The 27,011-nt window shown below is 46.3% G+C and overlaps 1 protein-coding gene across 7 annotated transcripts in view; it reads left to right on the forward strand.

Annotated features, from left to right (window-relative positions):
• Window positions 1-27,011, forward strand: part of ARID1B (AT-rich interaction domain 1B) — a 439,440-nt gene that overhangs the window by 367,534 nt on the left and 44,895 nt on the right. For 5 of the 7 annotated variants that reach the window (XM_059401329.1, XM_059401325.1, XM_059401330.1 and 2 more), the window contains 2 exons: window positions 11,187-11,514; window positions 13,246-13,374. In XM_059401329.1, the coding sequence (XP_059257312.1) occupies window positions 11,187-11,514; window positions 13,246-13,374 (457 nt within the window). The remainder of the gene's footprint in view (window positions 1-11,186; window positions 11,515-13,245; window positions 13,375-27,011) is intronic. The other 2 variants (XM_059401328.1, XM_059401332.1) reach the window with 1 other exon arrangement.

A 27,011-nucleotide genomic window follows, 5' to 3' on the forward strand; every position in this document is an offset into this window, starting at 1 on the left:
CAACTCTTTCTGTGAGGAAAAACTCTGCTGGAACCCCCAAAACAAGATTTAGTGCTTGGCCCTTTCCCCCCTTTGTCCGTATGTGGAGTGGAGGTAAACTTGGTGTTTTGCTTGATTCCCTTTCCACCATGTCATCAGTGGCTTCCCGTGATACCAATTTCAGGAAACCCTCAGAATTCAGGTCCCACCTGACAGTAGTCCGCCTGGTCCCTGGCAGCCCCAGGAGGCTGTGACATGGAGAGACGTTTGTCCCTGCGCTGAGGCACGTCAGTGAGGCACTCAGGTGTAAGGCCACCTCTCTGCCCATGGGACCCATCCGGCGGGGGGTGTCTTCAAAACTGGGTTCCTTGGACCCTCGCAAAAAGGAGAAAACTGGTGAAAGTTAGAAAAGCAGTTTGTACATTGTGATACACACAGAAAATGGGGACTTGAGCTCAGAATGTAACTGGAGACAAGGTCAGAGCCTGTTGTTCTCAGAACTGGGAGTGGCTAAAGGTCTGGGACTTAACCGCTGAAACTCACAAGGGCTTTGTGTAATCTTCAGAATTGGTCTGTCTTCTCTTAAATAATTCACTCTCGCAACCTCATCCTCTGCTGTTCTCAGAATAAGGGAAGATAGAACCTTGACTCTCTGATGAGTCTTTTGTGAACAGTTAAGAAAGCGCTTATGCTCCCAGAGTTAATAGCAGGAAAGGCCATGTCTATAGAATGGATTTCTTCTCCAAATAAAACCCTCAGTTTTCCGGAATAATTGAACATTAGGATTCATAATTTAAGAGCACTGAACCTGTGAGGGTTCTCATCCAAACTGCTGTCTGTATTTCCTTGGAAAAGTACTTACTCTTTGGGAATTACTTTTCCTCTAGAAAATGAGAAAATTTGATCATGTTACTTTGGAATTTGCTTCCAGTTCAGGTGTCCTGCGGTCTAAATCTTGCTTCCAACTCCACAGCCTTTTATATCAACGCAACCAGCTGGATCCACTCGTAACATTTTGGTCTTATAGTCAGGAAGGGATTTCTTTTAAGGCAGAAACACTGAGTATAGGTTGATACTCGAAACCACTTAGAATAAGGATAATTTGCATACTCAACACTTTTTCCCTTGGAGAACTTGAGTGCCTGCATTTCTGTCCTATCTGCCGTCTCTCCTTCCCCCCGGTGACCTCTCGCTCACAGCCGCTGCGACGTGCGAGTCCTCCTGGCGTCCTTGACGGGCTTCCAGCGCTGTGTGCTTAGAATCAGCGTCCTGGTTCTCTGTGTGCGGCTCCGAACAGTCTGCCTTTCCTCCTTGTCTTCTCCTCCAGTGAACACTGAATCACAGGAAACAAATGCTTGTAACGTACTGTTCAGTTCCACAAATGGCCTTACTTTTGAATTTCTCTTTGTTGATTCTTTTAAACATGACACAAATGAAGTATCTTGTTCTTTCTCCTCTTAATTAATTATTCAAATTAGTAGTAAAACATTCAGCTTACAATTCTGTGTTACATGTGTTAAGGTCTCTGAAAAGAGTCACTTGTGTGTGACCCATAGAGCCCATTAGTGCCATCTTCCGTTTCTGTGCCGGGCTGGATGACTTTCTTCTGGGTTCATTTTGTTTTTAAGAGGTCTCAGAGAAAAATATCTTACAGTCTTTTTTTCAACCTTTTTATTGTCAGGAATGGCTTCTCCAAAATTGTTTTTAGTATTAACAGTCAACATTTATTACTGTGTCCTGGGTCCTGTTTGAGGCATTTCGTTTTGTTTTGTTATAGATTTTATTTATTTACTTATTTGAGAGAGAGAGAGAGAACGAGCGAGCAGGGGGAGGAGCAGAGGGAGAATCCCAAGCCAACTACCCTGAACACGAAGCCCAACATGGGGCTTGACCTCTCAACCCTAAGATCATGACCTGAGCTGAAATCAAGAGTCAGACATTCAACTGACTGAGCCACCCAGGCACGCCTGGAGCGTTTTCCATGGACTAACTCATTTAATGCCCACGACAGGCTCTGTGCTACGTACTGTTACTGTGGCACATGGCAGATGAAGAAACTGACGCATATAATAGGCAAACAGCTTCACCAGGACACGCAGTGGTCATGCCGGGATTCAAATTCAGGCTGACTTGCCCATTGTCTTAATTAATGGGAAGCTGTCACGTTATCCCCATTTTGCAAATGAGCAGGTGAGTAGGTTACGTAATTGACCCACAGTCCCACAGCTAGTAAGTGTGAGAACCAGGGTTCAAACCAAAGGAGACCTCGGAGACCGCTCACATAGTCCCATGCTTCCGACATAACCCCTCCTGGCCAGTTCATTCAGTGAGCCACTGGGGAGACACAAGCTACTTGCCTTCGAGGAACAAGGAACGTTTTGGGAATACAGGCTTAGAAATACATCAAAGGTACTAGAGATGAAGAAAAAAGTTTCTATGAAGTTAAGGAAATTTTTAGAAATGTACATTAATACTGTAAATTCTGAATTATTAAATATGCGAGTAGAGTGAATCCAATCTAAATGTGTGAAAATGTTTAATTGCGGTATATTTTATGAAATAGTGCTTTTCTACCTTCAAGCAAGTACATATAGTAACTATCCCTATAAAGGGTTTGCAAGTAGGGTGATTGAGACTTGCTTTAATAAATAGAAAGGAGTTAGAGAATTGACATGTTAATTATTAATGAATTTGGGGGAAAGAGCTGAAACAAATTTCACCTTTATAGCCTTTATATTTCTTTCTCTTTTTTTTAAAAAAAGATTTTATTTATCTATTTGACACACAAAGATCAAAAGTAGACAGAGAGGCAGGAAGAGAGAGGGGGAAGCAGGCTCCCGCTGAGCAGAGAGCCCAACGGGGGGGCTCATCCCCGGGATCCCGAGACCATGACCTGAGCCGAAGGCAGAGACCCAACCCACTGAGCCACCCAGGTGCCCCAGCCTTTACATTTCTTAAGAACAAAGACTGCCTTGTATTGTGTTCTCTAGAACAGTGTCTCTCAAAATGACGATAAATATTTTTTGCATATTTGTCACTAATTGCAGAAAATCGGCATCTAGCCTTAATATTGCTATAAATAAGCAATATTACCTTGCAGTCTTCTTTTTATGCTCAGATTTAGTTTCCACGTTGTAAGATTTAAGCATGAATTTTTCTTAACAGACCAATAACCATCACAATTTTATCAAAACCCAGGATTTAGGAAGGAGTGAAAAAAATTTAAACCACAAAGCAACTTAAAATTTAAAAAAGAAAGAAAAAAACACCATAAAGCAGCTTTAATTTTGACCAGTGCAAAACTCCTTTTCCTTGCTAATTAAAACCAGCAGCGCTCAAGAGTGCTGCCATTCACCCCCTGGCTGAGGAAGCACATCCTCGTGACGTCATCCCGTGGGCTGTTCCTCCATGGAAGTTCTTGGTCACAACAAGCTGGACAGACTATAGGAATACAGGATGTGGAGATTCAGCTTTTCTTGACATCTCAGCAAGGTGCCTTTTGCTAGGGCTCATAGCTTGGCCATTTTTTCAAATGTTTGAAAAGAAACGGCCTTACTGAATGACAAGCCACAAAAGGGTGAGGGTCCCTCAGCCCTCAGGGGAAGCAGGTCAGAGCTCTCCCTCCAGGCGGCGCTGTCCGCACGCAGGCACGCCCAGGGCATGGCCACTCTGGAGCCCAGGGAGGACAGGAGCTCCAGCAACGGGTGACCACGGTGACTGAGATGCTTTTGTTTCTTACCATAGAGATTTTACTGTTTTATACTAAATTTTGCTATTGACTTGAGATAATACGTTTTTACATTTTTTAATGTTTGTGCTACTTCTACTCAGTCTGAGAAATAAATTCGAAAATTTGTGCATGATGAAAGTAAAATTCGACATATGTGCAAGATATATAAAGATATATAAAGATCATTTCACTCATAAAAAGTCACTGATACCGTAACAGTTCCTCTCTATTCTTTGAAAGGTGCTATTTATTGACTGTCAGGGCCCAACAATAGTTGCAGTTACTAATTTTTTTCCCCCACAGCAACATGAGACGGATAATTTTATAGTATATCCTTTTTGCAGATGAGGGAACTGAACTCGGGAGTGACAAGTGGCTTTCTAAAGGTCCCACATAGCAGACCATTATACCCCTGCTCCTTGAGGGCCTTTGCTCTCTTCTGCACTCCCTGTCCTGGAGTCGGATGCTGGCTGGCATCTGACGGTGCCCATATGTCCCCTGGGCCTGTCTGATGTCGGGCTCTGTGACAGTTGTTTCTCTGAAGATGCACTTCTTCCTGGGGAGCCGTGAACACGCACACAGCTCCCTTCGCTGGGGTGGCTCTCCTCGGTCACCTTGGTAGGACGCCTCCCCTCGCCACTCTGTAGAAATCTCCCTTCGTGTTTCTTGAGGGCACTTACTGGCACCACATGACATGGTCTAGACTTGACTTCTTTGCCTGTCTCATGCCACCAGAATGGCAGCTCTTTGCCTTCATTTGCTGCCGAATCCCTAGCCGTTAGCACACAGTGAGCGTGGAGGAGGCCCTCCCTTCAGAGCTCTTTCTGAAAGAGATGAAGATGGGGAGTTCCAGAGGTGCTGGTGCTTTTCCCACCCTACCTTGATGCTTCACAGGGTTGGGGTTGATGACTCAATGCTTAAGATTTATCTTTGGGAGGTGAAACGAAGGATCATGTTTGTCTATTTCTTTCTGTGCATGTGTATTCTCTGCACTGAGCTTGCATTATTGTGTAATTAAATTTTTAAAGCGGTTCGTTTAGGTAACATACGGAAAGAGCTACCAGAAGTGAGTCGCTGAAGCCATACTTTAAGGCAGTTGGCCTTTCCCCCTCTATTCCAGCTTTGGGCAGGATGGCTATTTCTCTTCCACTGTGAAGACTTCTTAAAATGCATGTTGATCTAGGGAAGATGTGGTGCCATAAATACCAATTCCAAAAACAAATTCTCTCCATTCCCACCAATAGCAGGATTTAATGTGACTGAAGGTAAGTTATCTTTCATTTTGAACCTGCATTTGTGGTCTACGAAGACCACAATGATTCCTTTGGAGGGATCATTTTCCCTCCAAAGTAGTATCTAATAAAAGAGCTATATTGTGTTATCAGCCTGTGTAGAAAGCTGGAGTTAGAAGAAGGTTTTTGAAATACAACTTTTTTTTTTTTCTTTTAACACAGAAAGGATCTTACTGAAATATGGTAACCAGCAAATAAACATGTGAAAAATGCTCATTCTTCATTGGGGAAATGAAAATTAAAGTCACAGTGATACCCACTCCATACCTCCTGGAATGGCTCTTTTTTTTTTTTTAAATTAACAATATCAAGGATGTAGAGCAGTTAGAACGCATACTTTTTTTTTTTTTTAACTCATACATTTTTTGGTAGATTTACAAAGTCAAACACACTTACCCTACAACCTGGCACTCTCATTCCTCGGGTCCTGCCAAGAGAAATGAAACCTATGTCTACGCAAAGACCTGTGTGCAAATGTTAGCAGCTTTGCTTGTAATTGCCAAAAACGGGGAACAACTTAAATGTCCACAGAATTGAAAGCTACTCGGCAACCAAAGGGAAGAAGCCGCTGACGTGTGCAGTGATGTGGATGGATTTCAAAAGCATGATGCTAAGGGAAAGCAGCCAGACACAAAAGACTACATGCGACATGATTGTGTATGACGGTACTGGGGAGAAGGCAAAGCTGTAGGAAGAGAAATCAGATCAGTGTTTCTCACGGGTGGTCATGAGGCTGACCACAAACGGGCAATTTTTTTGTCATGGTAGAACTATCCCATGTTCTGGTGGTTATAGGACCTATAGGATTGTTACTGTATGTAAATTCTATCTCTATAAACTTGACCTAAAATCATGATGTAGTAGACAGCTATAAGAAGTGCCAAACATAATTAACTGAACAACAAGGTCAGTGCCTTTTTAGCACTAATCCACAATTACATTTATCATAATACATAGCTAATTAGTCCGTTTTATTTTTTTCCTGCTCTGGGCAAAGTGTCTGGTCTGTGATTTGGGCACCGTTTTACCCTCCACAGCATGGGGGAAATGATAGGGAGCCTTGCGTGTAGAAGTGATTCTCCAGTTTTTGTCAAATGATGACACTGAGAAGCAAAACTTCTTATGTGAGTGGAAACACTTAATAGTTCTTCAATATAGGCAGGAGGCTTGGAATATAGACTGTCACTTGCAAATTAAATATTCCAGAGTCAGGTACAGAATTTTTTGTGGTCCTGCTAAAATAATAATGTGACTGGAACAGAGTCCCGCTCCAGCTAGTGCTTGACTACACCTCCTGGTGGGTTGAAATCTGAATTTATCTGGTGACCGATTTCCCGAAATTGGTGTGCCAAGATGAACCCACTTGAAAACTGTGGGCTCTCGGACTTGGCTGGAAGACCCGTCCAGCTGAGGTGGGCTGGCCCAGCATCTGCTGCCTTCATTGTGCTTAACGCTGGATCCATCTGTTTTCTGTCGGTGCTGGTGCCAACAAATTACTAATCTATTAGAAAAACATGGAAATAAGATTGCACTTCTCATTCCTGGCTTTTCCTCTCATATTTTGCTTGGCTTACATGTTTGGTTTTTGTTTATTTGGGGGAGAAAGATATGTTATTGAGAAGGCAAGGGGGGGGCATTAATCACTTTTCACTCCTTCCACACATTTTTAAAAAAGATTATGGGGAAAGATCATCCGTTATCCACGATGCTGACAGTATTGTGGTCGTTGATGATGATGGTGGCCACTCCTGTGTATGCGGGGCCTCTGTGCTCGGCACTTTGCTAGTCCCTTGGTGCCAGGTCCGCATGATCGTGCTTACTTTTACAGATGGCAAAACCGATGGTCAGACAGGTTAAGTAACTTATCCAAGGTCATGCCGCTATTCAAACCCAAATTCTAGAGCCTGCACTTCATCCGTTGCTGCCTCTTAAGCCATTTAAAGCCTTTAGAAAGCATTTTTATCCAGGCATGTGAGTTTAATGAGGAGTCTTTAGCGTTTCAAGGAGAAGAAAAGGGGACTTTGTACTTCTTCTCCCAAACAGAGGCCTCTGTAATTAGAACGGATTCCCTTGACGTGTGCTTTTGAGTGCCAATTCATGGAATCAACCCAACTGATTGAGGAGAATGAGATTGGGAGCACAACACTCAATGGGCCTTTCTACGCACAAGTGCTTGCGTGCGTGTGTGAGTGTGTGCCTGGGTTGTGTGCTCACACGGACCCCGCCCACCTGCTGTCCGCAGACCAGCTGCGGAATGGAGCAAAGCCATTGAAACGCAGCCCTTCCTCTTAGCACGCACCATGAATGAGAAGGAAGAAGTAGGGTCCAGGGTAACCGAACATCTCAGTCATTTCTTTCCTTTGTGTTCCTTAAAATACAGCCCCTGACTGCCAGTTATACCAAAGTGCAAGAGCTCAGGCTGACAGGGTTTCTCTGTTCCAGCCGTAAGCAGAGTTCAACAAAATCAGGAACTTTCTTCTCTAACAAAACTGCATTGTGGGCCCCGTCTGCCAGAACCATGTCCAAACTCTTGTTTTCTAAAACAAGATTCAAGTGTTATTTCATTTCCTTCGAAAGCAAAGGGTACATATGTTTTCACTGAATCCGGTTTCTTACCAAATGAGTCACTTACCAAGTGCTGGGGAAGGGCGGGAGCTAGTAATCGAATAAATATGTGAATTAATTTCATTTGCATTCGAACTGTGAATGAGTTTATTTATTTTTAATAAAAGCAAGAGCCAAAAAAGAGCACTGTGTTCCCTGATGCTATCAGACTGTCTGGAAGCGAGGGCGTGTGAGGTCAGTGAGGATAGAGACAAGTCTTAACTCTGCCCACAGAGAAGCTTTCGGAGGCCTGTGCTCCAAGAAGGCGTAGGAAGAGGCAGGCCAGCAGCCTACCCACCGCGCCGTGTCCCTCACAAGCCGGGGAAGCATAAGGTGCCCTTTCCACCACAATGGTGTGACAGGAAGACAGACGGGGACCTTATGTGTGGTCCTGTGGGGTGGGAGATTCCAAAACAACTGAAGAACTTTTTATAAAGAACTTTGAAATTGATCAACAGTGAATGTTTTACGTTTTACGTGGAAACAGTGTCCGTTCGATTATTTCCGCAAAGGCAAAGTATTTTCTTAGGAAAAGGCAGCGTAAATTCAAGGAGCTGGCTATTAAAGACCGACTCATGAGGACCTGAATGGTAGCTGTTCACACCTCTCCTGTTCCTTCTAGTCTCTCTTGTTTTCCTCCCATTTCCAGTTCCTGAACTACTGGGGCATCACTCTGTTGTCATTCCCCTTTAGGCTTTCCTTCGCCTTCCAGAGGACATTCAGAGTTGAAGAAGTTGCTGGTTGTAACAAGTCCCCTTCTGTGCTGGCGGAGCACTGTATTGGTTTGTCCTGAGATTGGTCTGTAGCAGGGGCCAGCACATTATGACCAATGTTGGCCCACCACCTGTGTTTGTAAATAAAGTTTTATTGGGACACAGGCACTCTCATTTGTGTATGGAGACCATCTGGCCCATATAGCTCAAATATATACCATCCAGACCTTTACAGCAAACGCGTCAGCCCATGGTCCCTGTGAATGGTGACCTTCTCACCATCTGCAATAAATAACACACTCCACGGACACCCAACGAGAAAGCTCATGTGATGTACCCAGGCCCTATTGAAAAGGCCGCAGATCTCTTGTAGGTTTATAGGTGATGCAGTTTCACACGTGTGGATTAAGGAAACCTCTTTTTATGGTTGCGATGATGTGTCACATAAGTATAGTTTTTCCTTAAGCGTTTGAGAGGCCACCCAGTAGTGTCATGTGCTCGGACTCTGAACCACACACACAGATTTTACCTGCGTGCGAACGGTACCTTCTCTGCTTAGCGGGCCCATGACCTTGAGACGAGCTCCTTAACATCTTGTGCCTCAGGTGTCTCATCTCCAGAATTAGGATTGTAATAACAGAGGCCTCTTAGGCTTGAAACGAGGATTAAATGAGTTCACACAGAATTTGGAATTGAGCTTAGCACACAGTAAATATTAAGTGTTTGCTTTTATTATTGTTACTCATCAAATCCAATTTCTGCTGGAAAACCTGGAGATACTCCTCTTTATCTTCAGGATAAACCGTACACTTGGAGGCTTGGAACACAAGGCCCTCCTGAACGTGCCCTCTGACCCCAGGGTGCCCGGCACACAGCCACACAGAGCTCATCAGTGGCCTGATGTCTGCGGTCTGGCTGGCTGTAACGTGTGCTGTCCTCTCCTCTGCCTGACTCGCCACCCAGATACCTACTCCCTCCCATTTTCACGTGCTCATTTGCAGTACTTCCCATACATAATGTCCTTTAACCCTAGCAAGAGCGCAAGTAGACAGTAGTAGAGGGGATTATCTTTGGTTTATGGGGAAGAGGATGAAACCTAGAACGGGGAGAACAAGTTAAGATCTGGGAGACAGTCTGTGCGGAGCCGTCACTTGGCACCAGCTCCCCCAGGGCCTGCCCACCTACAGGTTCCCGAGGTCCCCGCCCAGCAAAGAAAGGTTCCCGAACTCCCCTACTGCGCTGATCCCTGCCCCACCCCCAAGCACACTTATTCTTGCACTTTTTCTTTTTTGCTTTTCTACACTTTCTTGTCTTATCCCTGCTACTCTACACACACACACACACAGACACACACTCTGAGCTTTTTGAGTGCAAGAATTGCATTGTATTTAACTTTATATCCCCTAGAACAGTTACATTATTTTGACAAGGAGATTCTTCCAGAAAGCAGTAAGGATTGATTGGGAAACACTGATCTGTATTCTACAAATGCTTTTTACATTCATTTTATTTCAGTAATCATTTGTGGGAAGGCAGCATGTTTTATTGGTTAATTACATGGGTCCCATAATCCTTTGGCTTGAGCTTGACTCCTAACCTACTAGCTGTTGATTTTCTCCATTTGTAGATGGAATCGTCGTCATTTATATGTATTTCTTGTGGTTATTGGAGAAATGAATGTAATCATCGAAGCAAAGCATTTAGCCCCACGTGTCGTACGTGGTGTGGTTTGGCAGTTACTATCTTCAATTATTATTATTATTGGAATGACATTACATATGCCTTTAATTTATTTGATTTTAATCTATGTACACTCAGTCAAAATAAAAGGTGTGGAAGGAGAGAGAAGACAGAACTACTGAAATAGTTGGGACCCTTAAAGCTGCCATTCTCCTCAGTGTGTCCCCCACTGTGAACGGGGCTGGAGGTGCACTTGTGGTCCCTCACGTCCTCCTCAGGCTCTGCCTGCTCCCCGCGGTGTCCCCAATTCACTGCGCCCACGTCTGGGTAGTGCTTGAAGCCATATTTCCTAAGACAGGCACTAAGCACAAACTAGCTGCTTCATCTGGTGCTCAGGTAAAAAAAACAAACACACAAACAAACCAGACGTGCTCCCAGCATCAGAGAAAAGCAGATTGTTTGGCCAGACTGCTGTTGAGCCCCCACACGACATCCCCTGTGGGGTTTTATTTTTTTTATTTTATTTTTTTTTAAGATTGTATTTATTTATTTGACAGAGATCACAAGCAGGCGAGGCAGGCGGGGGGATGGGGGAAGCAGGCTCCCCGCTGAGCAGAGAGCCCAATGTGGGACTCGATCCCAGGACCCTGAGATCATGACCTGAGCCGAAGGCAGAGGCTTAACCCACTGAGCCACCCAGGCACCCCTCCTGTGGGGTTTTGGAGGATAATTTTGACCACACGTTTGTCTCACGTGTTGTCTTTCTGAGAGCCCCGGATCAGGACTGTCGAGCACAGTGGTGACGTGGTTGCAGTCTCAGTGGTGTGTTCCCAAGGACTAGGGTTGAAATCATGACTTTGCTTAAAAGGTAAGCATGTGAGCGTTGGATGGACTGAGGCAACACTCACTACCAGCGTCCCCTGCCTGTTTCTGGATGGTCTGGATGATTAGTCTGCATGTCCCCTCCATCTCGCAGTGGTCCTGTGTGGCTCTTTGCCTTTGGAATGGGCCAAGCGAGCACGTGTTGACACAGCCAGCCTCATCCGTGCCAAAGGGGAAGGGTTAACAAGGCTAATGACTGCCGTTCTGTGTTGACCACATTGTTGGACAAGAAGCATTTCCAGCGAATGTTCTCACCAGTCCAGATACTGAGTAAAAGGCTTTAATTTGTGTTTGCTTTTTGTTTAGGTAACTACTCCAGACCCCCAACGTATAGCGGGGTGCCCAGTGCAAGCTACAGCGGCCCGGGGCCCGGCATGGGCATCAATGCCAACAACCAGATGCATGGACAAGGGCCAAGCCAGCCATGTGGTGCTATGCCCCTGGGACGAATGCCATCAGCTGGGATGCAGAACAGACCATTTCCTGGAAATATGAGCAGCATGACCCCCAGTTCTCCCGGCATGTCTCAGCAGGGAGGGCCAGGAATGGGGCCGCCGATGCCAACCGTGAACCGTAAGGCACAGGAGGCAGCCGCCGCAGTGATGCAGGCCGCTGCAAACTCGGCCCAGAGCAGGTATGCCGTCGGGGCAGGTGGTCTACGTGCGCACCTGCGAGCGGGCCCCACGCCCGCGCCACCCGGGGTGGGGAGTGTGGTGTTGCTCGGCTTGGCCATCGCTTTGGTGTTCACACAAGTTGTCCCTTAAAGTACAGAGAAGTCAGTGGCAGACCACGATCTGTGAGACACAGAGGGAGGAACCTGAGTGGTGGCCGAGTCCGCTGTGGGAGCTCGTTTAGAATGACCGTGACTAGACCTCGCAACGCGCGCCCAGGGCAGCGGCATAGCTGGGTGTCCCATCAGAGGAGCAAGGTTTAAGCAGGAAAGGTCTAAAGCTGAAAATGTAGGCTTCTAAAATCTAAACTACTGAAAAAGAATCACCTTCCTTTCTTTTTTTAAACCCACCATAACAGTCTTTATAAAATAGGATCTTTGTCTATGCACATATTCGTATTGTGTGTGTTTGTCTAAATGTTTCTGTGTGAGATTATGGATTTCATACTCTCATGGTAGATTTTATTTTTCTAGGCCTACCTCTCTATCTGTCCAAACCAAAATGCGGCCAGTAAAGCAAAGATAATATTTCATAAAGTTTTAAGTTGACAGAGCAAGGTTTTAGCCTCAGTTACTTACTTGTTTTTAATCTTGATTTTTAAAATTGTTGAAGTTATTTAAACTGCATAAAAATAACATACTTAATGAAAAATTTATGAGACAGAAGTGAATAGTTTTAAGAGAAGCATTTATAGGTATGTTTTACATTATGTTGAACAAATGCTAAAATACGTTTTAAATCAAAGCACATTGAAAGCTACGTATGAAGATAGGGTGTCTTCAGAAGAAAAGATAGAAGCATCAGATTTTTGTCAAAGGGAAAGAAAAATGTGTGTGTGTGTGTGTGTGTGTGTGTGTATTTAAATGTGTCCCTTTGTTACTTTTCCTCTGAAGCTGCTATTCGGGGGATGTTAGGGACCCCTTTAGTCTCACGTTTGCTCCAAATAATGATAAATTTCCCTTGAGGAATCAAAATGAAAGTGAGTCATTCTTTTTCTCTCTCTCATCCATATTACAGTTCCTTAAAATCTCCTGAACCCCACCCCTGTCTAGGGAGTGTTTTAATAAACCTGTCCATGAACACCGGTTTTCCTGGTCCAGCTGAAGTTCTGAGATCGGTTGAACCGAATTGTTCATGGTTGCACCAGCTCCTCTCAGGTGGAAAGTGCCTGATGGCACCAGAGGCTGCGGCTGGTGGCCTGGGAGGAAGACACCCAGAGGGACAGGCCATAACTAGCTGTTCTGCGTAAGAGTCTTGCGCTGTTCCCTTCCAGAATCAGCCGATGTGGCATTTTCTACCGATTTGTGCAGAGGAACACATCCCTGCCTTGTCACGTCTGCCTCTGAGCAGCTGGCCACCCCAGAGCCTTGCCTTCCTGGGCCATCCGCTGCAGCCCTCGGGGCACTCTGAGGACTGTGCGTTTTGGCTTGTCCCGGAGTCAGGGGTGCGCTGATGTGAGCATGGGGACCAGCTCTGACAGTCTTCCCCCATCTCTCTCCTTCACCCTGCCCTCCTCCCCGCCCTTTTTTCGAGGAACCATCTCCGGTCCCCCTGGCAGGCAGCTGCATGGGACAGAGGCCGAGGCCACATTCTGTAGCGCTCACACCCACACGTGGAGAGAACCTAAAGCGCAGGGGGATTCAGACTTGTCTACAGAACAAATCCAAAGAAGTTGTTCTTCTGTTCTGCTTTAGGCCACCATACATTAGGTCGCCTGCTTATCCCAGCCAGTCTGGGGCTGGGGGACGCCCCATGTTTTCTTCCCAGCACCCCAACTATGGCAACTCTCAGGCTCCCATGATGCACCAGCCTGACCAGTACGGGTAGGTAGCCACATACCCTGACTTGCTGCGGGACCTGGGCATTTTTTTTTTTTAAACCGTTAATGACCGTGCCATCTGGCTGCAAAAGGAACACCCCAAACAAGAAAGCGAAAGACCTAAAAGGAAATCCATCCCAGAGGGGGTCGTCTTTTTGTTTCTTTTCGTTTGTTTCGGGGTTTTTGTTCGTTTTGTTCTGTTCCGTTTTTCACTCTTCTGGACGGTTCCGTGGTAGTGTGGTGGCGCCCTGCATGCCGTCCCCAGATCCCGTCTCTGCATGGCTTTGGGCATGGCTGCTTCTCTCCTTCGTGCCTGAGAGGGAAATGCACACTCTGAGCTCCATCAGAGTAATGAAGTCACCTCCCCTGGCGTGATTTCCCCCACTGTCGTCCTCGTGTTGTCTGGGAACTTGTGTCGTACAGCACTGTTATCACAACTGTGTTACTGTCATTCCCGCCACTACGGTGACCTGCTCCCACACACATCCCCAAATTCCGAGCACAGCAACCTTATTTGACAGGAGACTCGCTGCAGGAGACATGACTCAGGTTATTAATAGGACTTAAGAGGGGTTTCATTATATCATCACTGAGCAGATATCTGTGCCAAAGATTTCTGTTACTTCTCACAAGGAGTTTTAGAATATTAAAGTCCCCAGAAAAATGCAACCAAATCCTCCAACACAGAATTTGCTTTCTAAACATAGTGTTGCCATATTGTTGTCAATTTCAACACAGGAATTACATACAGCAACAAAAAGTGTCTTTCTTCTTTCCTTACTACAAAGCTTTATAAGAGCAGGCTGTCACCATTTTTAGGTTAGTAAATGCTCCTATGGTGTATTATTATTGAGCAATTTATTTAGTGAAAATATTATTCTTGATATTGTTTTCCATATCGTAACAGTAAGATTATCCCACAGAGATTGAATTCTCTTCAGTAGCTGCAGTAGAAACACGCCACATTTTTGCTGAAGATAAAACAGGGAACAGTCCGCTGGCTTTGTTTAAAGATTAAACGTATACAACTGTGCTTTCACGACTTGTTGTGAATACGTAACACAGACAGCCCTCCAATAGTTTTATATTCGGGATACATTTATTTAGACAGCAAGAGCAAATGATAATTTTGCAGTCGAGAGTTCTAAATCCTGTAAACATGGTCCTAAATGTGGGCCAACAAATACAGAATTTTGTAAACATAATCCTAAAAGCGAAATAATAAATGTAGAATTAGGTAAACATAATTCTTTGGGGACTTTGTCTTTTCCTCTTCCTCCTCTCTTGTGGTACCTTCAAGGTCAGTCCATGAGTCAGTAGGAAAATCACAGAGGGGAAAGGGAGGCATTCATCATCAGCTGCTAATCCATAGGATCTGTCCCTCACCAACTCTGGAGTTCTATTTAGTCCCACAAAGCTAGTTTGGCTGTGCCTTGCCAAGCCACATTAAGCAGCTGTGTAAAATGAATTTAAATGGCATGCATCAGAGTAAAATCTCTTCCACTGGGGCAGAAAATCAATGTTAGCTAACCAGCACGAGAAGATCCAATCTGCGTCTCAGCCAACAGCATCCGCATAGCTTCCTTAGAACACAACACCTCCTCCTTAATTAAAAATAAGAACAAGAAAGATGTTGGAGTTTTTCTTTGTAAATCTTTTAAAGGACACTTGGCAAAGGCTTGTCTTTGCGGCCCCATCCCTGTGAGCTCAGAATTTTGCCTTTTTATGTCTACAGCATTCTTTCTAAAAAAGAAAGAGAAGAAAGTTTTATTTCTATTTTAAATCTTCCTTCCTTTGCCCTTCGCCATCCACGTAACCTGTTGTGCCTTTTTTTTCCCCCAAAGCAGAAGCTTGAGTGTGAGAAAACATGTGTAGTACATGTTTTAGTGCTGTGGGTTGAGAAATTTGGTTTTCAACGTGCTTTTGCTTTCCACATCTCCTTGCAGCAAACTCGTGTTTTCGCTTTTGTTTTTGTCGTCTTCCCCGTTGGTAGCCGTGCTGGGCGGAAGGCAGGTGGGCAGTTTGGAAAAACCCATTTGCCGAACATTGGGTTCTCCTGGGGAAGAAGTGGCCTTGCAGAAACATCCTCACAGAGTTTGTTCAAATGCCTTCTTTCTTGAATCAGAGTCCCACAGGGCCCACAGCCTCTGAAAGAAACTGAAAAAGACATACTAATGACAAAGGTAGTGAGTGTGTGTGTGCGCACATACGTGTGCAATTAGACAGGAACAGAGAGCTCGCTGTGAGACATGCCAGCTCACGGCAGCTACACTCCGGGCTTTCGCAGCTCGTGGCAGAGAAGACGGTACAGAAAGCACACAGTTCTGACTGGTTGGAAGCCGTTTCACTAATTCCCTTTTTAAGGCTGGCATGAGAAGGGTGAAACCCACGTGCTGCCCTGAGTAGGTTAAGGAACGTGTAGAAGATTTGGGTTTTTTTTTTTCTTGTTTACCTTTTGAATAAAGGAATTCCTTGTTTTGATTATCAGGATTTACAATAGAATATGGTAACTCTTACTGTTCGAGTACTAGATTAGCTCAGTAATAATGTCTAATCATTTGGAATCAGTAATTTATACCATGCATTTGTCCAGGATGCTCCTCCCCCCCGCCATATACACTGATACACATTTTACTCAGAAAATGCATTGTTGTGTTTAGTTTTTTTTTTTTTTTAAGATTTTATTTATTTATTTGAGAGAACGAGCACAAGCTGGGGGAGGAACAGAGGGAGAGGGAGAAGCAGGCTCCCCACTGAGCAGGGAGCCCAACTCCGGGGCTCGATCCCAAGACCCCCAGGGTCATGACCTGAGCTGAAGGCAGATACTTAAGTGACTGAGCCTCCCAGGCGTCGCTGCTCTGTTTAGTTTTAAAGCATTTCTGGTTAAGGTGGTGCTCTTTTGAAGTACTGAGAGGCAGAAACATTAGATGATTGATGGGAAGCCTAGTTCAGGAACGGCAAGTGACTGTCACCCTCCGTCCAGTTCTGATGGCTGTCTATGGCACCATGTTGAACAGAGTTGAGACATTGTCCGCAGAGGAAAGTCAAAGCTGGCCAGAAGATTAGGAGGGACTTTAGCCACTGCCCCAAAAGAACCGTTGCCATGAATCTGAGGCCACACACACACATAAATTTCCCTCGGCTGCTAAGTGGGTTTTGCCTCCGTCCATTCTGGGCGGCACCAGGAAGCGTCCAACAGGTAACACTCTTGCCAAATACAGCCGATTTGTGGATTTGGCTACATCGGAGTTACCCAGGTTTTTGCCTTGGACGTGAGCCCCAGGATGAAGCATGACTTCAGTGAACTTGTAGATGGCCCGCCAAGCCCCACATCTTTAGGCGGGGGTATCCTTCGGTTCCCTGAAGACTGCCACCCCAGCACCCCCGGGTATCAGTTTGAATCTCGTCTTTGGTGACTTGAGGTGGCTTATGCCAGAGTTCTGACACAGATCCTTATGATCTTTCATCAGAACAAGAATGTTTCAGGGGCACCTGCTGGGCACAGTTGATTGGGCACCTGACTCCTGGTTTCAGCTTGGGTCGTGATCTTGGGGTGCTGAGATCTAACCCCACGTCAGGCTCTGTGCTCAGCAGGGATGTCTGCTTGGAAATCGCTCTCTCCCTCCACCTCTCCTGCCTGCGCTGTCTCTCTCTCAAATAAATTTTTTTAAAAAGAAGGAAGATAATGCCCCCGTTCTGCATTCCAAGAGGGTTTGGTTTCCACGACAGAACAGTAGAACCTCAGAGCTAGAGGGATTATAGGTGTCATCCAGCCTCTGTCCCCTGAGTTCATGGTGGAGGAAACCAGTCTCTCTGAGTTACCTGCTCAGGACCCTTCCACCAGGGACAGGTGGGCAAGGCCGGCTCTGCACTAGTGTCCTAATGGCTTCGCTTAGTGCGGTCTCTCTCGATTTTCCCTTTAAAAGAAAACACCTTAATTTTAGTTCTCCGTCATGCCTAAGGGCAGTTCTCTTGCCGGAAACCAGCCATCGGCCCAAGTCTGGGTGGAGATTGTGCTTCTGAATTACAGTCCGGGCTTCGGTTCCCTGCCCTCCCTGCGATGCCCCTGCAGGGAACCACGGGCCTGGCACCTCCCCACGCAGACCCCGCACACAGCGTCGTAGTTTCTGGAACCACGCGCCTTGTGAGGTGAAGTCACTGTTTGCTCCAGGGCACACGGCGGATGGGTTTGAGTCTCCGCCCTCCGGTATGGCTTTAGCACCCGGCTTCGTCGGGGCCAGAGCATGGCTGTTGGAGGAAGGGCTCCGAGTCAGCCCTTGGACCCACAGGGGCGCACAGCCGCTGATGCTGGCACAGCCACGTCCGTCTTCCCTGTGCTGTCCCCGAGAGATGCGCCCGTGCACTGATTGAACTTCAAAAAGAGCCAGACTCACAGGCTTCTTAGTTTTAGGGGAAAAAAATGAGCAAAAGTAAGTCAGTTTGGAAAGTTGTATCACTCTTTCCTGCAAGGGAACTTCTATACCGACTATCACAACCATGAATCTGGAGACCTACGTTTTTATACTTACATCAGACCAAAAACTAGGATAGCCGAAATCAGTTTTGTTAAAATATTTTTGTTTTTAGGGGGCGCCCGGGCGGCGTAGTCAGTTGAGCGGCCAACTCTTGGTTGTGATCTCAAGGTTGTGGGATCGAGCCCCACTTCGGGGGCACAAAGTCTGGTTGGGTTTCTCTCTCTTCTTCTGCGCCTCCCCCCTCCCCCATTAGCTGTTTCTAGCACTCTCTCTCTCTAAAATAAATAAATCTTTCCAAAAAATATTTTTGTTTTCAGTGAAACAAGAGATTGGGAATTCTAACATTTTTTAACTTTTGTCACTCATTATATCCCGTGAAGTCATCTTAATCGTAAAGTAACTTGATCAGCACAAGCAGTGGGTTAGCCTGTCCTCTGAGCTGTAGAGAGCCGCTTACGTCCATATCTCATGGGCATCCCACATACACACATGTCTTCCAGCAACTGTCTTTAGGGAGGTGTATTTATAATTCATTTCCCCTGTTGCTGTTTGCCAGCGAGGCACTTCTTCTGTATTATTTTCCTTGAAGCCAGTATGACGCAATTCTGCTGATGGGCCGGGAGCCACTGATGTGGAAATACGTTAATGGAGACAGTGCATTAAAATGTCAAAGGGAAGGGGCAGAAAACTTCTAAATGTGTCAGGACCCAGTTGCCGTGGGGTCCACAGGCCTGAAGGGACTGGAGTGATGTGTATTAACGAAGACTTTAGCCCTTTGGATTTTGGACAGTTAGGTTTTAAAATAATAGCTGTGATTGGAGAAGTCACATTATTGAAAGACAAAGAAAAGGTTTCAAAGGCTTAAGTAGAGTTTTTATTTCTGCAATTAAATGTAAGCCTTTGCATTATCATCTAAATACTGTGCTTAGTTTTTAGCCTCTTTTCCCTTCAGAATTTAGAATTGAGTATTCTGTTGGCATTTTAAGATTATGTCTTTAATCAAATCTTTCAGAGTTTCATAACTATCGTGGTAACCACAGAGTATATTTATTAGTCTTCACATCAAACAGTGGTAAAACAAGGGGTGCTTGGCTGGCTCAGTCAGTAGAGTGTGTGACTCTTATCTCAGGGTCATGAGTTCAAGCCCCACATTAGGCCTGGAGCCTACTTTTAGAAAAAAATGAAACACTAATTTTTTTAAAACATTTTATTCATTTATTTATAAGAGTGCACACATGCACGTGTGAGCAGGGAGATAGGCAGAGGGAGAGGGAGAAAAAAATCTCAAGGAGATTCTGCACTAAGTGTGGAGTCTGATGTGGGGGCTCGACCCATGACTCGGAGATCATGACCGGAGCTGAAATCAAGAGTCAGACACTTAACCAACTGAGCCATCCAGGTGCCCCAAATACTAATTCTTAAAAGACTAAGATTATATATATATATATATACACACACACACACACACATATATATATATATATATATATTATTTTTTTTTTTTTTTAGTTTAATGAGATCCAAGGAATCCAAGTCCGAAATGTAGAGCAACCCTTTTATGGATTAGGGTCTGTGAAGTTCCATAAACAAGCGACTGTGTTGCCTAGCGGGAGTTGTACCCACCCCAGCCACTGGCAGGGGGAGTCTCACGAGCCTGTATTTTTTGTAATCCCCTAAGGGTCCCTGGGGTGGCCACTGCATGTCTAAGGCTTGGCCTTTGGGATTCCCGCTCCCTGAAGAGAACTAGGGGAAACTCAGAGGGACGCAGGTGGAAAGTGGAAAGTCAGATGCCCACTTTTTTGTCCCTGATGGATATCAGAGGAGAATACTAGACCCAAGCCTTGGTTACTGGATAGCATTTGGAGAAACTAATGGGTGTGCAAACCTGAAACCATATCTCGGACTTTGGCAGTCTCTTGATTCAGGGCTAAGTTGGTCTCCCCAAATCCCCTGACTTTCTGCCTTCTGCCTTCTCAGACACGGTTGTCCTCCTCACATTCTGCAGTATTCCAAGCTCCCCACCGTGTCTAGACCTGCCTTCCTCATTCAGAGTATCTCCTGTCCATGCTCTAGTCCAAACCTGGGTGCTGTCCTCCATCTAAGGTGACCCATGGTGACACACAGAGTGGGTCGGAGCTCCCGTTACTAACCCAAGGGAGCCTCACATTGGTGGACTGTGCCCCTTTTTACTTGGCTAAGCCATTTGTCTACATGTCTGACCTCATGGCCACTAGCGTCTCTGCCCCACAGACCTCACAGCTCCACCAGACCAGCTGGGATGGTCCCCTCGAGAATCGGCTTTCCAGTCCATCTGTCCCCAGGGAAAGGCAGCACCACAGTGCAGGCAACTCGAGCTCTCCACAGTTACGAAAAGGCAAGATGGTTGAAGTCATGTGTATCTCAGGGAGCAGCACCAGCCTCATCGCCACCCTGCAAAGCGTTCAGGCTGACCGCGGGAAGCACCCCATCCTGCTTTGTGCGAAATTGCGTCATCTCAGCTGTGTTTGGGGTGGACGGCACCAGAGACAGCTTAAATGCAGTGAAGAGGACCTGATCTGTGTCATAGCCTGTCCCGGTCTGGGGTTTGGGAAGCATCCTGGTGACCATCCTGGGCAAGGGGCTTCCAGTACCCCTTAGCTGGTAGCATAAAGGGCTGTGGGAGCACTCCCAAAGATGACCTTAATTCTTAGTTTGAATTTCACTTCCATGAATAGATTTAAAAAAAAAAAAAAAAATCACAGCTACAGAACCCCATAAGGTTCTGTCCATGGCTTTGAAAGTTAACTCTTTCTAAATGGCCTTTGACTGTTAGATACCAGGTAAGAGCAAATGGTGAGAAGGTCATGATCTAGACTTTTTGCTCAGCATTCAGGCTTTTCCTACAACACATTTTACTCTAATTTTGAATAGTGTTGCCTCACAAATGAAGTAACTTTGTGGGCCAGTGCTGCTTTCAGCTCAGGAAATCTAAGAATTTTAGGATGATTTTGTTGTAAGTTAGAAATGACTATACCGAATATTTCCTGGCATTGGAGCCAGGATAAGTGTATTCTCTGTTTGAGAGCTTTACAGAATATCACTCTAGCAAGTTTATAAGATGGAGATGTCAGGACCTGGATTCTTTCTCTTTTTCATGCGATAGGCTGGCTCTTTAGGTACAAGAAGTCTGTGAGTGCAGACAGGATCTGTGCATTCTTCGTGACCACATTCCCAGGTATCACTCGGGTTGGTTCTGGATGGGCGCTGTGGCGGAGCTCCTCAGTATTTGTCAAGCTGTTGTGCACCTGTCTGTGGTGCTGGTACCTCTGACGTTTCTCTCTCCTACACCTTGTGCCCAGAAAGGGGATGTCCTAGGGTAAAGGGTGGGTGCTTCCATCACTGAAAAGGAATAGCCCTCCTTAGGAATTACTTAAAATCTTTTCTTAATGGTATCATAATTGCAAAATTAGCTTTTTTTAAGTAAAGATCTCTGACATAACACAGAAAAGAGCACTGTTTTCTTTCTGTGGGCAACCTCAGTTGGCAACTAGTTTTCCTTTCCGGGGAGCTGTGCGATCTGCATCTTACCAGGACCCAGTGGGAAGCTACATGCACCAGAACCCACAGAGTCCTGGGGTCCTCCTCTTCCGGGGAAGAGACAGGTTTGGGGATTCACACCTGCCTCCAGGGCTTTGGTCTCTGCCCTGAGCCTGAGGCAGCCTGTGTGCTGGGAGTCAACAGGCAGTCTCTGAAGGAAGGGAGACTTGCTGTTAGTCTTTGATTGCCAGCAGTTCTTCGGAATCACAGAACAATGGGCTTACCAACCCCAAATCAACGTGGAGATGAAGAGAACATTCTCAGTTATCAGTTACCAGACTTCAGGCAGCCAAACGCTTTTTACATTTTCTTCACACTCTGACAGGGAAGTCTCTCGCCTCAAAACCCTCCAGCTCTATTTGTTCTCCTGGTTGCTTTGAGAAAGAAGGTGACAATCCGTCAGCGGCTTTAGGAAAACCGAAAGGGGGTACCTGCATTGAGGCAGACAAGGACTTAATCTTGAAACTGCACAACAGGTGCGTTTTAGCGGCAATGCCAGGAGCAGGACTGATAACAGGTTGGATCCCGCCGAGAAGGCTGCATGAAGCAGTGAACAGAAAGGAAAAAGATGTTCCTGGTGTTAGAGCCTTTTAGGAAATCAAGATGGAATATGCGGATTCCTCGCTGCGTAGTAGAAACCGCCTCCCCAAGATGCATGGTGAAAACACAGCTCTTGGGAGAAAGGCGAAGACGCCCCGGAGAAATGCTTGAGAGGCCGAGGTGCCCGGGGTGGGGGTGGGGGGGGGCAGCGCGCGTGATGCGGGCCGCGGCCGGGACACGCCAGGGACAGCTCGCCCGCGGGTTGCCGCGCACTGTGCACCCACTCCAGAGACCATTCTCGAGACCAGTGAACAACGTTACCACAGCCCCTCTGTCAAAAGGGTCTTTTTCATCGAGCTATTGAAAAGCGACGTTCCTTTTTTGCCCATTCTCAAAGGAAAAAATAAAACTGAAGTGTATCAATGGCCAAAGGGTTTGGGAAGTTATTAATTTATAGCTGCTGGAAAGTGATTAATTACTGCTGTAGCTTTGTGGCTGATGTCCTGCACTTTTCAGCCTTCTGGAAGGGAACAGGCTGCCTCGAAAGGGATCGCATTCACAACGAGGGAATATGTTAAACCAAAGACTCGAGAAGGGTTGTAAGAGCACAGGAAGCAAAAATGAGTTCTAGAACTCTCCCTCTGCTTCTCAGACTTGAGCCTCCTGCTGCCCACGTGACATTAGCTCTGAGTGACTGCCTCCTCACCCAGCCTCTCGTGCAAGCCAGACACCTGGGAGACACCTTAGTGCCCCTCTCCTTTCTGCCCAGTATCTCATTCCTCACCCCGTCCTGTCAAATGTGCCTCTGAGAGTGGCTGTGCCACTGCCCTCCTGGCCTCTCTTACCAGCTCTTGGAGTAACTGCACACCTGCGGCCCCAGGTCCATTCGCACCGCCCGTGTGTCTTCCTATCCACAGCAGGGGACAATGTCTTTAAAACACATCTTTTTCGGCCATTGCTCCTGCTTAACAACCCCTAGTCTCTTTCCTATTGTCCCAGCCTACAGACAGGACCCCACAGACCCCGGGGGACATGGCCCTTCTGTCCCTCTCCGCGCTCACGCCCTCTAGTCTGCCAATTGCCCCTGCTGCCAGACCCCTGAGCCAGGGTGCCCTCTCCTCTCCTCACCCGAGTGAATCCCGCTGATCTGGCCAGAGATGAGGTGTGAGGGGACGGGGGGGACTAGCATCCGTTTCTCAGGGAACTTTCCTGACCTCCCTGACTGCAGGCTCCCCCATGCTCCCACCTCGGCCTCCTCCACAGAACGTGCTCGCAGGTGGACGTGGCCATCCACTCCGGCGATTTGACTTGTGTCTCCGCTTGGCCCTCCTGTTGTTGTGCTCCTCCTGCCCCCTCCCCGCCCATACAGTCTTAAAATACTCGTCTCAAACAAGTGATTGTAACTACCAATAAAGACAAGATGTTTCTGATTAATGTTAGTTATTTCTGCCGTGTCTCCCTGAGCAAAAGGTGTACGGTTGTTAGGTCTTTTTAAAATAACACGTGGCTGTGTATTTCCACAGGAATCTACTGTTTGTAAATCGTTGACACTTCTCTTCGTCATCTTTGGTTTATTTTTTTTTTAAGATTTTATTTATTTGACCTGGAGAGAGATCACAAGTAGGCAGAGCGAGGGAGAAGCGGGCTCCCTGCTGAGCAGGAAGCCCGATGTGGGACTTGATCTCAGGACCCTAGGATCATGACCTGAGCCGAAGGCAGACACTCAACGGACTGAGCCACCCAGGCACCCCATGTCGTCTTTGGTTTTAAAGATACAAATTGCCACTTTACCTTCCCAGGATTGAGTCTCTCGCTTGTTGAACCGATAGCATTATTTTGCCACCAAAATATGCTAGTGCACATGTTGTCTCAGGCGTGCAACGGATTAGCCACAACAGAAAGGGGCTGGGCATGGTTGGCTGGCTTTTCTGTTTTGATTATGTTGTTTTGGGGGTACCAGCAGTGTTTTTCCCACTTCAGATATTAGATTTAAAATAGTTTTGACCAGGTGCACCTGGGTGGCTCAGTGGGTTAAAGCCTCTGCCTTCAGCTCAGGTCATGATCCCAGGGTCGTGGGATCGAGCCCTGCATCGGGCTCTGCTCAGCGGGGAGCCTGCTTCCTCCCCTCTCTCTCTCTCTCTACTTGTAATCTCTGTCAAATAAATAAAATCTTTAAAATAGTTTTGACCGAATTTGTCCTCAGTACTGCTTGGGGGGAGACATGGTGTAAGTCAGGGTGAGCGTGCTCTCCGGCAATGCCGGGCACATGTGAAGACAGCTTCTGTTTCTAAATCATTGAAAATAGGGCACCCTGTGCAGTGTTACACATACAGTTGGAACTCTCTAAAAATAAATTCTGCTGGAATTGGGCTTTGCAAAGATTAGGTTCCTGGTTCTGATGACTGTTGGGTTTAAGTGGAAAAGTGCTCCAAATTTTGGTGTTACCCTAATTAATTTTGTCAGTAAGCAATCTTTGCTGGCTACGTAACTCCAGCTGCATCCACAGTGACAGTCCACATAGAGAAAGATCTGTACGCAGTCGTGCCGTTTTCCAGTGGAGCACGCCCTGCTTTATGTTCCTGGTGAACATGACTCAAGAATGATGTTTCCCGTGGGTATGCTGGCACTCTTGCGTGCAGCTTCTCTCCATGCGGCTTGCCCCCAGGACTTTGTATGACGTGGCTCCCCTCCTGTGGCATCTGGTCCCAAAGCATTTCTTCTCTCCGCCCCGACCCTTCTCAAAAGAGCTGCATCAGAAACCCACTCACATTCAAGTTACACATTTCACACTTCCCTGTCTGTCACTGTTGAGAAAAAATAGTGGTGATTGCTGAAACAATGTGGCCTAAATATTCTTGTAAAGCACCAAAATCATATACAGATCTTACTTTAAATTTTCTTGTAGTTGACTTTAAAACAAGGTATTTAGAAAAAAATGTGCGGTTACCCTTGATAGCGTTTCATACTGGTGCGTTTAACCGCTGGGTCAAGCTGTAGTTGGAAACTGTAGTCCCCTTTCTGCCTTCACCGTGAACCACTGGAAATGGTCGCTTTAAAATTGGTGTTTGCTTCTGGGTTTTTTTCCCCAAAGCCAGCTCTTTGTTTGCAGATGAATGTGTAATGTTTGAGAAATCTCCAAAGTGAATAAAAGGAAGATCTATTAAGAAAAAAAAAAAAAAAAACACTTGTGTGTGTGTGTGTGTGTGTGTGTGTGTGTAGACTGAGAAGCAGGATGAGAAGTGCTTTAGGGAAATGGGTGTACAGGCTCCACTTCTGAATTATTCTCCTTATAATAACCTAGTTCTTGTCGAGTGACAGATCTCAAACATTTATGTCTAGTCCCAACCAAAGACTGATTTCAGTAAAGTTCTTCTAGTTAATTTGTGGGTCCACGTGTTCAAGTAACAACCCCCACATCATGCTTTGACTTGGAAGAAATTAGGGGCCAGTGCTGTGTTGCGGAAGGCCCAGGGGAGCACGGGGCCTGGCCCATTTGTGCACGTGCCTCCCACGCGGCCTGCTAGCAGCAAAGCACCGACACGAAGCACTGACATAACATTACTTCGAATGTTTATTGGGTCCCCTCTGAGACGTTATTGGCCATTTATCGCCACAGCCAGCGCAGGTTAGGAACCTGTGGCATCAGGCGAGCAGTAATTTGTAACAAAAACTATCTGAGCCCGTAGACCTGTAACAGATAGCCCAGGAGTTCACACCCCAAGGTCAAGGAAGGGCACTCTGCTTTTCCAGATACAACTTACATCTTAGGGTTTTACGTGGACAGTGTTGCCCTTGTTTCCATTTGCATTTTTACCTGTTTTTGTCGTGTTGCCCTGTTTCTTTTTGAAAAAGAGAGTGTCTGAGTGACTGACTTCGACTATCCTGATGCCGTTGGCAGCAATCTGAGTGTTGCTGTGTTCAGAAAGGGATTTAGCGGTCGGTGGGTGCTGGCTCTGGAAAGGGCCCTCTTTTGAGGTCTCTGTGGTCCAAGTCATAGGAGTCAGCCCAACCAAAGAAGTTTTTTGTCGTGAGCCCCAGAAACCCTCTTCTGTTAGCCGCACCTGGTGCCCTCTCCTGTTAGGCGCGCCATAGTGAGTTGGGGCGCTCAACTTAGTCAGAGAGGCGGCCTTGTTAGGTTTCCTTCCACAAAACAAAATAGTCTCAATTTGCAACATTCAGCAGAGTGTATTGAAAGCCTTCTTTTTTTAGTATTAGCCCATCTTGCTTATCCAGAATTACCAACGGTCTTGGCGGGTAGTTTCCGAAGCAATAATGAATAGGGTTTCTTCTGTGATGATGGAAGGACTGGCTGTCTCCCCCCATTTGGACAGATGGCCAAGTGCTGTGCTCATGGCCACACACGGCCACCCTGAGAAAACTCCCGTCGTTCTCAGCTGCTTCCCTCCTTGGGTACCCGAGGGGCCCGCCACACCTGTGAAATTCCTTCCTGGAAGCAGATGTTCAGGAAGCCCAAAGAAAAGCTCTACTTTGTATCTGTCAGCTGTCTACAACTACAGATGGCTACAGCAGACAGAGGGAAGGTATACAGTGGGCTCCCTGTGCCATGTCTCATCGAGTGCTAGCAGCGTTAGGGATCCCATGGAGAAAGCGATAGAGGACACGGACTGAAAGCCGGCCTGAGGCATTCTGTTCCTGCCACCTGCTAGCTGTGTGTCCTCAAGCAACTTCTTCAGTCTCTCTGATCCTTTTTTCTTTCTCGGTATGTAAGCATAATCCCACCAACCTTCCTCCAGGAATTTAAAAAATTAAATGTGTTCAATGCCTAGAAATTGGGCCAGGTGCATTTATTAGGGCCTCAGAAGTCATGACAGTTACCGTTGTTATCTGTCGCTGCGTGTCACATGCAAAAACGGGCCCAGAGACCTGAGGAGATTTGCTCCCAGATCCCAGTGACCGTGGAAAGTGTGAGTATGACAGAGTCAAGACCAAACTTGTAAAACTACAGGCATGATTTCATCAAGGACCACTGTAGCCAGCAGCACGACGTCTTCAATTTCTTGTTACTTTTAACGGTTTTTTGTTTGTTTGT

Source organism: Mustela nigripes, chromosome 5 (assembly GCF_022355385.1).
Source record: "Mustela nigripes isolate SB6536 chromosome 5, MUSNIG.SB6536, whole genome shotgun sequence".
In the NCBI taxonomy this organism is placed as follows: domain Eukaryota; kingdom Metazoa; phylum Chordata; class Mammalia; order Carnivora; family Mustelidae; genus Mustela; species Mustela nigripes.